At 35.9% G+C, this 15,036-nt stretch overlaps 1 protein-coding gene across 4 annotated transcripts in view; it reads left to right on the forward strand.

Annotated features, from left to right (window-relative positions):
* LOC110462997 overlaps positions 1 to 13,912 on the forward strand; it is a 14,893-nt gene extending 981 nt beyond the window's left edge. For 2 of the 4 annotated variants that reach the window (XM_021517302.1, XM_021517301.1), the window contains exon 2: positions 9,891 to 13,912. In XM_021517302.1, the coding sequence (XP_021372977.1) occupies positions 10,557 to 11,255 (699 nt within the window). In that variant the 5' untranslated portion in view covers positions 9,891 to 10,556 and the 3' untranslated portion in view covers positions 11,256 to 13,912. Of the gene's footprint in view, positions 1 to 8,920; positions 9,801 to 9,890 lie in introns of those variants that run through there. The other 2 variants (XM_021517300.1, XM_021517303.1) reach the window with 2 other exon arrangements.
* The last annotated feature ends 1,124 nt before the right edge of the window (positions 13,913 to 15,036 follow it).

The raw sequence follows: 15,036 nt of genomic DNA on the forward strand, positions 1-15,036 counted from the left end.
GGGTGTACCTAATTGCATATCACGCACATGTATTATTTAATTTGACTAGATATTATCAGATTGTACAAAATTAAATTAATGCTGACATAGCAGTACACCATATGATATTCTTGAATGAACACTAATATCTTGCATAAAAAATTATCTCAAAAAGGTCAAAAGATATCAGAAAGATTTCCATAACATGTTAACTCTTTTTATTGACATCTATATTTTGTTTCCCTGCATCAAATCGTGCCTTTCAAGGATTTACTGGTTCACGTTGGTTGTATGACGATCAATAGGTAAATACACAGGGACCTGAGAATTTGTTACAGCTATACTTGGACCTAAACTAATGTGTTTATAGTAATTTTACACATTTGTGGGGTTTAGATCGATTTTCGATAAAAATGCCACCCCCAATGATCATATAGCCCCCCAAACCTGTAAAATTACTCTAAACACCTTAGTTAAAGTCCAAATATAGCTGTAACAAAGTATCAGGTCCCTGTGGGTAAATATACATTTATGAATGCGTATATACCTATCACCTCGCTGAGGTAAAAACATGCGTGTTTATTCTCTGTAATGGTAATGTTTGAGATATTTTAACTTGGATAGGAATGTAGATGTGTAAGCATACAACTATCTCCAGGTATATAACCATTTATAAGTTTCTAACCCTTGAACATTTCCAGTGAGGTCCTATACGTGTTTGTAACATTATAGATGGTCATCTTCCTCGCTAAACACCCTACCAGTGAGGTCCTATACGTGTTTAAACTAACATTATAGATATTATCCACCTCGCTAAACACCCTACCAGTGAGGTCCTATACGTGTTTAAACTAACATGATAGATTTTATCCACCTCGCTAAACACCCTACCAGTGAGGTCCTAAACGTGTTTAAACTAACATGATAGATATTATCCACCTCGCTAAACACCCTATCAGTGAGGTCCTATACGTGTTTAAACTAACATTATAGATGTTATCCTCCTCGCTAAACACCCTACCAGTGAGGTCCTATACGTGTTAAAACTAACATGATAGATTTTATCCACCTCGCTAAACACCCTATCAGTGAGGTCCTATACGTGTTGAAACTTACATGATAGATTTTATCCTCCACGCTAAACACCCTACCAGTGAGGTCCTATACGTGTTTAAACTAACATGATAGATTTTATCCTCCTCGCTAAACACCCTACCAGTGAGGTCATATACGTGTTTGTAACATTATAGATGGTCATCCTTCTCGCTAAACACCCTACCAGTGAGGTCCTATACGTGTTTAAACTAACATGATAGATTTTATCCACCTCGCTAAACACCCTACCAGTCAGGTCCTATACGTGTTTTAACTAACATGATAGATTTATCCACCTCGCTAAACACCCTATCAGTGAGGTCCTATACGTGTTTTAACTAACATGATAGATTTTATCCTTCTAGCTAAACACCCTGTCAGTGAGGGTATAAGGTCCTATACGTAGGTTCGTTTTATAACTTAATTTGTCTGTTGATTAAATGGAGAGACATATCTATATCGTGTTCTGAGCCAAAGTATCTGAATATATAACAGCTTACCTATATCAACGTGTTCGTGAGCTTTTAATTGGAGTTCTTTGTTGTGTTATATTTAATATACATACGCAGTTCTCTTACCGCGTCACAGATTGTCAGGCAGCAATTGTTGTTGTTTTTAATAAGCGAAAATGAAATATCTTATTTCATCATATCTTGTGTCTGATATTTCTTACTTTTAAATTTGGAAAGGGTACGACACCCGATATTAAAATTGACTGTCATTATTACACACATGTAAGGCCATATATGAATAGCTTCAGTCAATGTCAAAACAGCATATTGGGTTTTCTATTACAGCAGCAATGAATTTTTGGTTTTACAGAATAGGTATAATACGAAGCTAAATCTAATTAAAATGTTCAGTGAATACCTAATAAAGTAAAACCAAATTAACCTTATACAGTGTAGGTATCTTGATTTAGTTAGGGCGTTAATAAAACACACAATAGCTATGTACCACGCCACTGGGTATTTCTTGGCTGATACAATAATTGCTTAAAGATTCAAGATCTACGCATCGATAAAAAGCAGGAACTGTAATCGCCTGATGTTGTTTAGTTCATATCGTAATCGTGGTTTAATTCCGCAGGGGGAGGTTTCTACACTTTTCGCTTAATCACGTTAACTCGTTATAGGGATATGACGAGAATATCTCTCTTGTCGTCATATTTATATGTGTGTATATACATGAAGAAGATCCTTATGATCTTGTCTGGTATAAATCAGCATACCATGTTATTTGAGTATCTAGATAATGCTTACTTGTTCTTTTATATCAATTTATTAAGATATAAATTCAATATCAAATACCTGTGTTAACTTAAGGATCCCTGGTCCACTGCAGGTTGATTTGTCTTATATACAGTTACCTCCCCTTAATTTCGTTTTGGATATATTGTACCTATAGCACTGTTGGCTCAGCACACAGCATCGATAACAGCGATAGTCTAAAAGTGTGGAGTCTGGGGTTCGAATCCCGGTCTAGTCCCGCTGAAAACACTGGTGTGGATTTTATTTAGTTTATTTCATCTTTATATTCCCACTTAAGTCCCACAAGGTATGATTTTCTTTTCAGAAATGATTTATTAAAGCAGTTTCCAGTTTTTGGCAGTAGTACAGGGATCCTAAGTAACAGACCATTATTATGATTTTTGTTTTTTAAGGTTAACCTTTGGCTTTGAAAAGTCCTTGTGCATGGTTTTTTTTATAAACCGTTACTGTTTTATCATTATAAACGCATTTTCAATCTTTTTCGCGCTCCTGAGGTGTATAGCTGTGGGTGTCATTCAAATCGTATTATTCGCTATTTATTGAACTTATATTAGATCGATAATGGAAACGCTTTCTGCTTTATCACTTTTAAAATCTTTAATGTTATGAAATAGTTAAAGTTGTCTACAAATAAACAGTTATTCAATCGTATCAACAAAACAATTTGAGAAATATCTGGATTCTGTAAAAATAAAAGTGACTGTTTTTTCGATTGTTTAATGTTTCCCCCGTTAATCTGATATTAATCAGGTGAGCGTAACAATGATGGCAGTATTCACAGCACAGACGTTAGGCTCTGGAATGGTGTATATATTACATAGCAACCTGCATTATGGATAGTGTGCTGTTTGGGTTTATACGGTACAATCTTACGTTTTCAAATACACTAAACAACCTTCACTTTTAATTAAAATTCCACTTTATTATAACTAGGCGATGAGATCGGTGCAAGATGTCATCAATTAACAGATATGAATGTGGAATATTTCAAATACTTGACAGTTATTTTCAAAATAGTAATCATTTCATGAATGCCTCATAATGAAGAAATCCTGATTCTTCAGAGGTAGTATGAATACTAAAGCTGAGACATAATGGATACGGTTTACAAGCAGGAACACTCATTTGATTCACATCGGGTAGTCTTCATAAAGGATGCCATAAACACACTCAATATTTGTATGACGCAACATAACAATTAAATAAATTGATTTTTTTTTTCATAACTGTACATCATATTAAAAAGCAATTTAATAGGGTCTGGCTACTCGTCTTACATATTAATTCGCCCATTTAAGGATGTATTCATCATGTATGACTGTCATGGTTATAAACTCTATTTAGTCCTGGTATTGTTATAGTTACTAGTCGTTAACTCGACCTGCTCAAAACGAACGTTCCATACCATTGACACAACAATACATATTAATATCAACAGATTGCAGTTTAAAGTCCCTCAATCAGTAACTGTTATTAACATTAATAGTTAATAGATACTACAGGAAAGAAGACATGCGCGAGCTCGTTGTTATGTTACTAATGCTCCGAATAAACAATGAGTAGCTAACAAAAAATGACGTCATATGTTACATTGGCTATTTTCAAATTCGAGCATGAGAACGTGTTTAAGACTTTTCGTGAAACCAGGGCGTGGTATTCTGATTATGTATTGTACCTACTATTTAGACATGTTTCATTGGTGCTTTTTTACATATTGGAAAGTTTTATTTATCTATTTCTATGACGTTTAAGGCAGGTTTTACTGTTTAATACGGATAAGCCAGTTTTCTTCATATTTTTTTGTTATGTTTTTCTTAGTTATTTTTTTTCATAAAGTTTAAAAATCCTTCTCACTGTCGATTTGGATATGTTTCTCTGTATGGAACGGTTGAATGGCTATCACTTTCAGCTCTACAATTCAATCAACAGCCAAGTGTGTGCTGTATATTCTGTTTCCGTATTTGATTTGTGGACTTACATTAAATGAACCCTGAAAAAAATAAGAAAAGATCAACTAACGTTAAGATAAGCCTATGAACTAAAAAAGTTTGCCTTTGTTTAAATCCATACGTTTATCAGAAAATTAAAGCTGATGATTGTCAAGATTTAAAAATGTGTTTTGTAAGTATAACTAGTTAATATAATTGGGATATTATTTTTCAATAATATATCATTGAACTTTGTTTATTACTACTTATACAAACGCTACTAGATTGTGAGGGTAATCATTAAGTGTACTGGTAATGTAGATATCTTCGCCAGGCGGTGATGATGAGAAGGAAATCATTAAGTGTACGGGTAATGTAGATATCTTAGCCAGTCGGTGATGATGGGAAGGTAATCATTAATTGTACTGGTAATGTAGATATATTCGCCAGTCGGTGATGATGAGATGGTAATCATTAAGTGAACTGGGAATGTAGATATCCTCGTCAGGCGGTGATGATGAGAAGTTTATCATTAAGTGAATTTGTAATGTAAATATCTTCGCTAGTCGGTGATGATGATAAGGTAATCATTAAGTGTAATGGTAATGTAGATATCTTCGCCAGTCGGTGATGATGAGAAGGTAATCATTAAGTGAACTGGTAATGTAGATATCCTCGTCAGTCGGTGATGATGAGAAGGTTATCATTAAGTGAATTGGTAATGTAAATATCTTCGCCAGTCGGTGATGATGAGAGGGTAATCATTAAGTGTACTGGTAATGTAGATATCTTCACCAGTCGGTGATGATGAGAAGGTAATCTTTACGTGTACTGGTAATGTAGATATCTTCGCTAGTCGGTGATGATGAGAAGGTAATCATTAAGTGTACTGGTAATGTAGATATCTTCGCTCGTCGGTGATGAGGATATGGTAATCATTACGTGTACTGGTAATGTAGATATCTTCGCCAGTCGGTGATGATGAGAAGGTAATCGTTAATTGTACTGGTTATGCAGATATCTTCGCCAGTCGGTGATGATGAGAAGGTAATCATTAAGTGGACTGGTAATGTAGATATCTTCGCTCGTCGGTGATGAGGATATGGTAATCATTACGTGTACTGGTAATGTAGAAATCTTCGCCAGTCGGTGATGATAAGAAGGTAATCATTCAATGTACTGGTAATGTAGATATCTTCGCCAGTCGGTGATGATGATATGGTAATCATTACGTGTACTGGTAATGTAGATATCTTCGCCAGTCGGTGATGATAAGAAGGTAATCATTTAATGTACTGGTAATGTAGATATCTTCGCCAGTCGGTGATGATGAGAAGGTGATCATTAAGTGTACTGGTATTGTAGATATCTTCGCCAGTAGGTGATGATGAGAAGGTAATCATCAAGTGTGCTGGTAATGGAGATATCTTCGCCAGTCGGCGATGATGAGAAGGTAATCGTTAATTGTACTGGTTATGCAGATATCTTCGCCAGTCGGCGATGATGAGAAGGTAATCGTTAATTGTACTGGTAATGTAGATATCTTCGCCAGTCGGTGATGATGAGAAGGTAATCATTAAGTGTACTGGTATTGTAGATATCTTTGCCAGTCGGTGATGATGAGAAGGTAATCATTACGTGTACTGGTAATGTAGATATCTTCGCCGTAAATATCTTCGCCAGTCGGTGATGATGATATGGTAATCATTAAGTGTACTGGTAATGTAGATATTCGCCAGTCGGTGATGATGAGAAGGTGATCATTAAGTGTACTGGTAATGTAGATATCTGCGCTAGTCGGTGATGATGAGAAGGTAATCATAAAGTGTACTGGTGATGTAGATATCTTCGCCAGTAGGTGATGATGAGAAGGTAATGATTAAGTGTACTGGTAATGTAGATATTCGCCAGTCGGTGATGATGAGAAGGTGATCATTAAGTGTACTGGTAATGTAGATATCCTCGTCAGTCGGTGATGATGAGAAGGTAATCATTAAGTGTAATGGTAATGTAGATATCTACGCTAGTCGGTGATGATGAGAAGGTTTACGTGTACTGGTAATGTAGATATCTTCTCTAGTCGGTGATGATAAGAAGGTAATCATTAAGTGTACTGGTAATGTAGATATCCTCGTCAGTCGGTGATGATGAGAAGGTAATGATTAAGTGTACTGGTAATGTAGATATCTGCGCTAGTCGGTGATGATGAGAAGGTGATCATTAAGTGTACTGGTAATGTAGATATTCGCCAGTCGGTGATGATGAGAAGGTAATGATTAAGTGTACTGGTAATGTAGATATTCGCCAGTCGGTGATGATGAGAAGGTGATCATTAAGTGTACTGGTAATGTAGATATCTGCGCTAGTCGGTGATGATGAGAAGGTTTACGTGTACTGGTAATGTAGATATCTTCTCCAGTAGGTGATGATGAGAAGGTAATCATTAAGTGTAATGGTAATGTAGATATCTACGCTAGTCGGTGATGATGAGAAGGTGATCATTAAGTGTACTGGTAATGTAGATATCTTCGCCAGTCGGTGATGATGAGAAGGTAATCATAAAGTGTACTGGTAATGTAGATATCTTCGCCAGTAGGTGATGATGAGAAGGTAATCATTAAGTGTACTGGAAATGTAGATATCTTCGCCAGTAGGTGATGATGAGAAGGTAATCATTAAGTGTACTGGAAATGTAGATATCTTCGCCAGTAGGTGATGATGAGAAGGTAATCATTAAGTGTACCGGTAATGTAGATATCTTCGCCAGTCGGTGATGATGATATGGTAATCATTAAGTGTACTGGTAATGTAGATATCTTCGCCAGTAGGTGATGATGAGAAGGTAATCATTAAGTGTACTGGAAATGTAGATATTTTCGCCAGTAGGTGATGATGAGAAGGTAATCATTAAGTGTACCGGTAATGTAGATATCTTCGCCAGTCGGTGATGATAAGAAGGTAATCATTAAGTGTACTGGTAATGTAGATATCCTCGTCAGTCGGTGATGATGAGAAGGTAATCATTAAGTATACTGGTAATGTAGATATCTTCGCCAGTCGGTGATGATGATATGGTAATCATTAAGTGTACTGGTAATGTAGATATCTGCGCTAGTCGGTGATGATGAGAAGGTAATCATTAAGTGTACCGGTAATGTAGATATCTTCGCCAGTCGGTGATGATGATATGGTAATCATTAAGTGTACTGGTAATGTAGATATCCTCGTCAGTCGGTGATGATGAGAAGGTAATCATTAAGTGTACCGGTAATGTAGATATCTTCGCCAGTCGGTGATGATAAGAAGGTAATCATTAAGTGTACTGGTAATGTAGATATCCTCGTCAGTCGGTGATGATGAGAAGGTAATCATTAAGTGTACCGGTAATGTAGATATCTTCGCCAGTCGGTGATGATAAGAAGGTAATCATTAAGTGTACTGGTAATGTAGATATCCTCGTCAGTCGGTGATGATGAGAAGGTAATCATTAAGTGTACTGGTAATGTAGATATCTTCGCCAGTCGGTGATGATGAGAAGGTAATAATAAAGTGTACTGGTAATGTAGATATCTTTGCCAGTGGGTGATGATGAGAAGGTAATCATTAAGTGTACTGGTAATGTAGATATCTTCGCCAGTCGGTGATGATGAGAAGGTAATCATTAAGTGTACTGGTAATGTAGATATCTTCGCCAGTCGGTGATGAATAGCTTTTATTAAATATTCGATTGGATATTACCAATTGTTTGTATATCATTGTACAGACCAATTAGTCTTTAAATGATTTCTGTTGTTACATTCTTCAATTATTGTCATTTTAGTTGTACAAACCCCCTAAATTGATTATATAATATACTTCTCGTTTTTATTGTTTTGCTGGTAATTGTGTTTCATTTTGTTTTTGTTTTTCGTGTTAACTGCTTTTCTTCTTTTCGCTAAAATAACAAGAATCCACGTTATCAAATATCTAACTTCTTACGTCACAAAGACTCCTTAGTAGTAGTGAATATTTCACTTCATACTAACGTCAAACAATGCGCTATGACTAACAGCATGGACCATCGCTTTACTGATTAGTCATCGCCGAGTTGTTATGATCACCTAATTCTTACTTGGCATCCTGGTGGGTTCATTATTCCAGACTGATTCAAATGTCCATTAGACATTTTCAGCACATTGCTGCCCTACCCTGTTGTTCGGGATGATGGTATTCAGAGTTAACATTTAGTTATTCTATGACTTCGAAATTAGGCAACAGTTAATATTATACTTGTGGCTTATTAAATAGGGAAACATCATTTCGATATTGTTGTGTGGAACTCATAATAATAAATTAAAAAAAAAATCAAATTAATCGTCGAGAAATTATTATTATTATTTTTTTGTAATAATATATATGTTTCCTCTGTTGTTTCTGTATTTTCCTGAATCAATCAATACCAATTTTAGAGCATGTTTCTCGTCAATTTCATAATTAAATGTTACTTTAGATGTGATGATCAATTAATCTTTGCTTAATTCTTATGTATGGATATACTAGTACAGTAGTAAGATAGTGATATATCAAACGTTATGAGGGTCTAAGGGATTAACCAGCGATGTCACGTGACTGGTAAAACAACTAGTGTGCGCCTTCTTTTTGATACAGTACGTTACGGATCTCCCCTAATCGTCCTAGGTTGAGGAGGGAATGGTACGCAGATTCCGGCTGCTCTCCTCAGACGATGAAACTCGATATGTCTGCATTGTTTGCTATAGGGGAATTGGCACATAGGGTTTGAAACAGCACTCTCCATGCTACTCCCATCAAGTCTCACGGTACTACCGTCTCTACCATTGATGCCTCACAACTTACCACGGCAGATCAAGTGGGGATAACGTCTATGTAACCACAAGTGTAGAACTTGTATGGAGTTTATAACTTAACGTTTCCCACAGGATCTCCCGCGGATCGCCCCACTTAAAGCAGTGAGTCTCTGTGTTCAGACAATACAAGATGAGCCGCTACAGTCTACAGTGGTTTAATTAGTTGTGACTGTAGCCTGGCGTGTACAGACCGTAGTGACCTAAATCTCGGGATTTATCGTGTTAAAAAGCTTGGTGCAGTAGAACTTGTAGACAACTCTTGGAAATACAACGACGGCTTTAATTATTCTCCCATCCACAAACACTCAGTGAGAGACGATTTTGGATACAGAAATCCAGCTGAGGCCGTTGACCTGACATTAGATGATCTTCTGTTCAAATCGAAGGGATTTTAACTGGTCGTCTGCTACCAATTACTACGTTAGCGTAGTGTACATCCTGCCAGGCAGTCCCGTAGCTTTGTTTCCTGCTGTTGAAATTGGATGAGAATGGTTGTTGTGCACACTACTTTTGTGTATTTCTGTTCTCTTCCGGCGTAGAAAAAAACTTTTGACAGAGGTTTTGGCTGGATCATCTACAACTCGTCTTCAGAGATACGGGGCGAGTTTTATAGACGGTATATCTTATGACGGGGCCACAACATGGAATCGTGAACATGAGTTGTGGGTGTTTGTTATTCACAAATAAGAGAAATGAATTTAAGTTTTCAAACTTTAAACAGAGATGATATCGCCATTTTGTTATACTTTCAGCTGACAGATTATCTTCGGGTGCCGGGGATTACTACTCGAGAGAAAGTTTTCCATGATGGAACTACTGTGCATGTGGAAACACCACGTAAGCTGTCTTTAATTTGTGTAGTATGATAAACTCAAATTATAATAATGAAATAAGGCGAGGGTATATCTGTGATATACATGGCGTGATGCTGGCTCGTGTGCTGCGTCAGTGCGGAAAAGTTATATTTAGAATGATGGTTCGGTGAATAGAGAAGGGATCATCGCTGCCGCGGATTATACAGCCGTAGGGTATGCGTTGTGTTCGCACAAAACACTGTAGCCTCGCGTTCCTGTTGTTTCCATCGTATTTATAGATATGAAATAACATATCTGCTTCCCTCATCACCGGCTTGGTCTACACACTACTGTGGACGTGCAACTGTGTGTATATATAACCAAGGCAAATTGTTCATGGTGTTGGAGAGAATTGTAAAGTTATAAGCCAAACCTACAATGGAAATTGTATCATTTACTTCCATTATCACCATCAGCGAAAATTCCACGACCACAATCTTAAACGAAAAACTACAGCTAGCAGCCTAGTGTAAAGAATGGCCTATATAGCAGGATTTGAAGACGATAAATACTCAGATGGATATATCAGAATTTTATCTTTATATTATATACTAGGATCGTAGAATGTACAGAAGCTCAGTACGGCCGGGCAACTGTACACCTGTACACGCGTTCCTGACCGCTAAACCTCCAAAACCGCCGTGCTGGCTTGACCTTAAAGTTCAGAATCAGCGGGCTTCCTCGGATGAAGGAGGGTCAAAAAGTTCACCTGTGTCACAGCAGCAACAAATTAACGTCATTCCTCGGTCGTCAAAACCGGGGAAGCGCATGCGTGCTAAAATACATCGGACACGTAGCCAGTATTGTATAGAGTCCGAAGATCTTCCGGACGAAGTGGAAATGACAATGAATCTCGCGGAGACGACACCTAAGGAAATTGGTCTCCGGAAACAAATGTATGATGACAGTGTTTACATGCAAGAGACGACACGAAAGTGTCAGAACTGGCTTGATAGTCTCGAAGCGTGTGGACCACCGGAAACGGTGACGTCATCAGGGTCTGATGCCCTGTCGGAAGGTTGTGACAGCCAGGTGGACGTCGAAGTCCCTGACGACACTATGTGGTATGATGATGACCCGGATGTACGACCACCGTATAACAGTAGTACGTCAAGTTCTGACGATGAACGAACAACTGTACAAACTAAACATATTCCAAGATCTCTACAATCTACAGTTACTCCCGATAAGTCGTCGTGTTTGAAAGGCTCGAGTAAAAAATACCATTATCGAGGTATTGTTGCCGGGGATACAGGGCTGTGATATACATTTACAGTAGTATGGTGCAATGAGTTTAACCTTTTAAATGATCCGTGTGTCGTCACGTCAGCATTAATGTGGTACACAGTGATACTATGTAGTACGATGCTAGTGTTGTCTGTATGTGTACCATTATAGCAATAGCAAAGTGTCAATGGGTTTAAAATAAGAATTTACGAAACATTATGTTGTTACAAAACTCAGCTATTGTGTTCATTCTCAAACTGATTAAAATGAAATATATTGTCATGGAATTTTTATTACACAACAAAACATCTTATTTTAATTTGGATGAGTGAACACAATATATGAGGAGGTTATCATGAGAAAAGAAATTGATATGATACAATACGTTTTAAAAGCTCCCTCCACCTTGAATAAATATGGTTTTCCAGAATAAGAGTTAAGTGTATAAACATTACCCCCTTATCAAAACAGTGTGCTTTCCTCCTGAATCCTCTTTGATTGACCACAGTATCACCAGATACATTAGTGAAATAGGTTGTTAACTTAAAAGACTTTAAAATAAAGAATTTACATGCATTTTCAGAGTAATGATATTTTTTCTTGAATATCTCCATAAACTAGCTGTTTAGCTAAATGGGATGGTTTTGAATTTCAACACATGATTGATTATATAAAACATACTAGTTTGGATAGGAAGCTAACTAAGCTTAAATAAATTGCATTTAAATAGTTGGCGAAAGACCAAGTTACTTTACTGCAAGTTTAGTCATCTTGAGGGCAACATTTTGTGAGTTGGTATATATCTGTATATATATCTTAAATCGGTAATGAAGTCACCGCTCTAGATGGACCTAGATATTAGAATCTTTAAGGGGGAGTTAAATCAAGCTTTGCCTGTTGTATAATTCTGATTTGTTATCGTCATATATTTCAAATGTCTACAACTGAAGAAAAATAAATATTAACATTTTTGAAAAGCAACAAATACACATCTTAATTTGACTCTGCTAGTCGCTAGATGAAGGTAGGGTTTATAACTTTCTCTGTGAAAGTAAATAAAACATTGATCTTGTTGATAGAGTTCTTGTCACGTTCACCATAACACATACATAACAGAAATGAAAGAACGACTGGATAATAATCAAAGTTGAACCACCAAGATCAATCATTAAATTTAGTAACAATGTTCAATAATTTTACTCATTCTTAACGGGTTTCATTTATATTGAAATATTGTTGCAGGTTAAGACCTTGTGTAACGTTACATTGTTAACTCCAATTAACATGGAGACAATTGGTTAGACGGGACGTTGGTTTAGGAACTACTTTTGATAAGTAGCTGTGACTATTTATTGTGTAAACAATACATCACACCTAGCCTTTGAATTCAATCAAGTAAATGACTTTCACAGATTTGTGAGTATACGTACAATCACATGTGTGCCTATTACGTTCATCTTTGAAGCCAGCAAATATATATAATAATACTTTTAGAAGAAAATATCCGGGCTCCTGTACCCTTCTTCAGCCTCACTGAGGACACAAGCCCTGACTTATCTTACATGACTTTCGAATCAAAATGGACAAAGCATGAGCTAAACGTCTTGATTTATGCCATGTCCATTTTTAAATTTGATTCAAAAAGAACAAGGAAAGAATTAAGACTATTTTTCCTCTTTAAAAACTGAGAAGGGCAGGAGCGTGGAAAATGTATACAGAGAGTTGAATGATATTTCTATGGCATTTGTTTAGACATGTTTCCCTTTTGCAGGCTGTTCAAAGTTATGGCATACAACAATTATGTATTGCAGTTTTCATTTTTCTAAAAGCAATACTTTTGTTTTACTATTTCCAACGGAAATACAACAGAAACAAGCTATGCTATCTCTTATTTTGTTTCCGTACTTTAACAAATATAGTTTGTTTAGTTACATAAACGACTCGTCAACAAGAGAGAGAGATATCCTTCTAGCATACTACTGCATTGGGCTGTATGTCTGACCTATGTATAGTTTATTGTAGATATCACAATAAGGTATGATGAATGTAAGCTTTCCTTAAGCAGTCTGAATAGTGAATAATTAATTGAAGATGTTCTAATGAGGTATGGACTATGTATAATGAAGATGTCCTAATAAGGTATGAACAATGTATAATGAAGATGTCCTAATAAGGTAAGAACAATGTATAATGAAGATGTCCTTATAAGGTAAGAACAATGTATAATGAAGATGTCCTAATAAGGTATGAACAATGTATAATGAAGATGTCCTTATAAGGTAAGAACAGTGTATAATGAAGATGTCCTTATAAGGTAAGAACAATGTATAATGAAGATGTCCTAATAAGGTATGAACTGCGCATAATTAATTGAAGATATCCTTATGATATATGAACAATGTACGAAGAAAATGTCCTGATTAAGTATTGCACGTGACGACACACGGATCCATGATGTTGATAGTTCTGTGAGATTGTGTACGGAATTGTGTACGAATTACTGGTTGTTTGAGTTGCAATATTTCCTTGTCTTGAAACGGGTGAAATATTATAGATGATTTATATTTTATTGTCAATTGATAAGTAAAATTGAATATATAATGTAAATAATAGATTTATACATCTATATAACATTATATACGTATAACACACTATACAAATAACAACTAATGAAATAAAATAATGGAATGGTTTGGGAATATCACTTTATTTTGTTCTTGATATGTTTTTGAATATTTTACGGTTAAAATGTTATCAGCACATGCTCTCAATTTAGGTTCAATATTGGGTTTGAGTCAGTATACATACTAATTACAATTTATTTCCAAAATTGTTTGACAAAAAAATCATGAAACGTATTATGTAGTGATAAATGCATAACTACATCTGAAAAGGTTTCGAAAATACAACCATTATTTAATCTGAGTTTGAATCGTAACAATAATGGCAAAATAACTTCATGACGAAATAAACAATTTGTGTTTGTTGAATATGAATTCCAGATACACCTGTTGATTTTGTCACCAGTTTATCGCCCATATGTGATTGTACGCTGCTTGAAGGGGGTAACGGCAGTCAAAATGATAGGATTCCTTACACACGGGCATTGTCTGCAGATCATCCTATATAGCGAAATTACATGTGTTTTTCGGCGACAAAATGTGAACAAGTTTAAGTGATTCCATATTCAGCCTATTTAATTCTAGTAAGGATTGAAATGTAAGAGAGTGACGTCCTTGATATGTCAAACTCAATATCACGATTCCAACAACTATAATCCTAGAGCTGTTAAGAAACAATATTTGCCGAGGTTAGGCGCTATCCTTTGGCGTATCAGCTTTTTTTTTGATGAATTAAGTTTTAATTAATACGACTTTGGTGAAACATCGTTACCTCATATTTGTGTTTAACGAGGTATTGGATTGATCGAAGATGCACCAAGTGACAAAATAGAAAACAGTTAGATAAATTACGTTTTAAACGAATTTCATAATATATAAATAGATTTTTAAATCTAATATTAAATTGCAATGTAGGAGTTTTATTTTTGTGATCATACTCAAAATAGAGGTTTAGTTCACATTAAGTGTAACCCAACCTACATATTTCTCATAAGATATCCAGCAGAGTGAAAAACCATTACAATACAATTGTGTAAACATTGGTCCAAATTGTTACTATCTCTACACTATCATTATATAGATGTTGGTGTAGATAGTGACCATCTCTACGCTCTACCATTATATAAATGTTGGTGTATATAGTGACTTTATCTACACTCTATCATTATATAGATGTTGGTGTATATAGTGACTAT

Source organism: Mizuhopecten yessoensis, unplaced genomic scaffold, assembly GCF_002113885.1.
Source record: "Mizuhopecten yessoensis strain PY_sf001 unplaced genomic scaffold, ASM211388v2 scaffold10849, whole genome shotgun sequence".
Taxonomy (NCBI): Eukaryota; Metazoa; Mollusca; class Bivalvia; order Pectinida; family Pectinidae; genus Mizuhopecten; species Mizuhopecten yessoensis.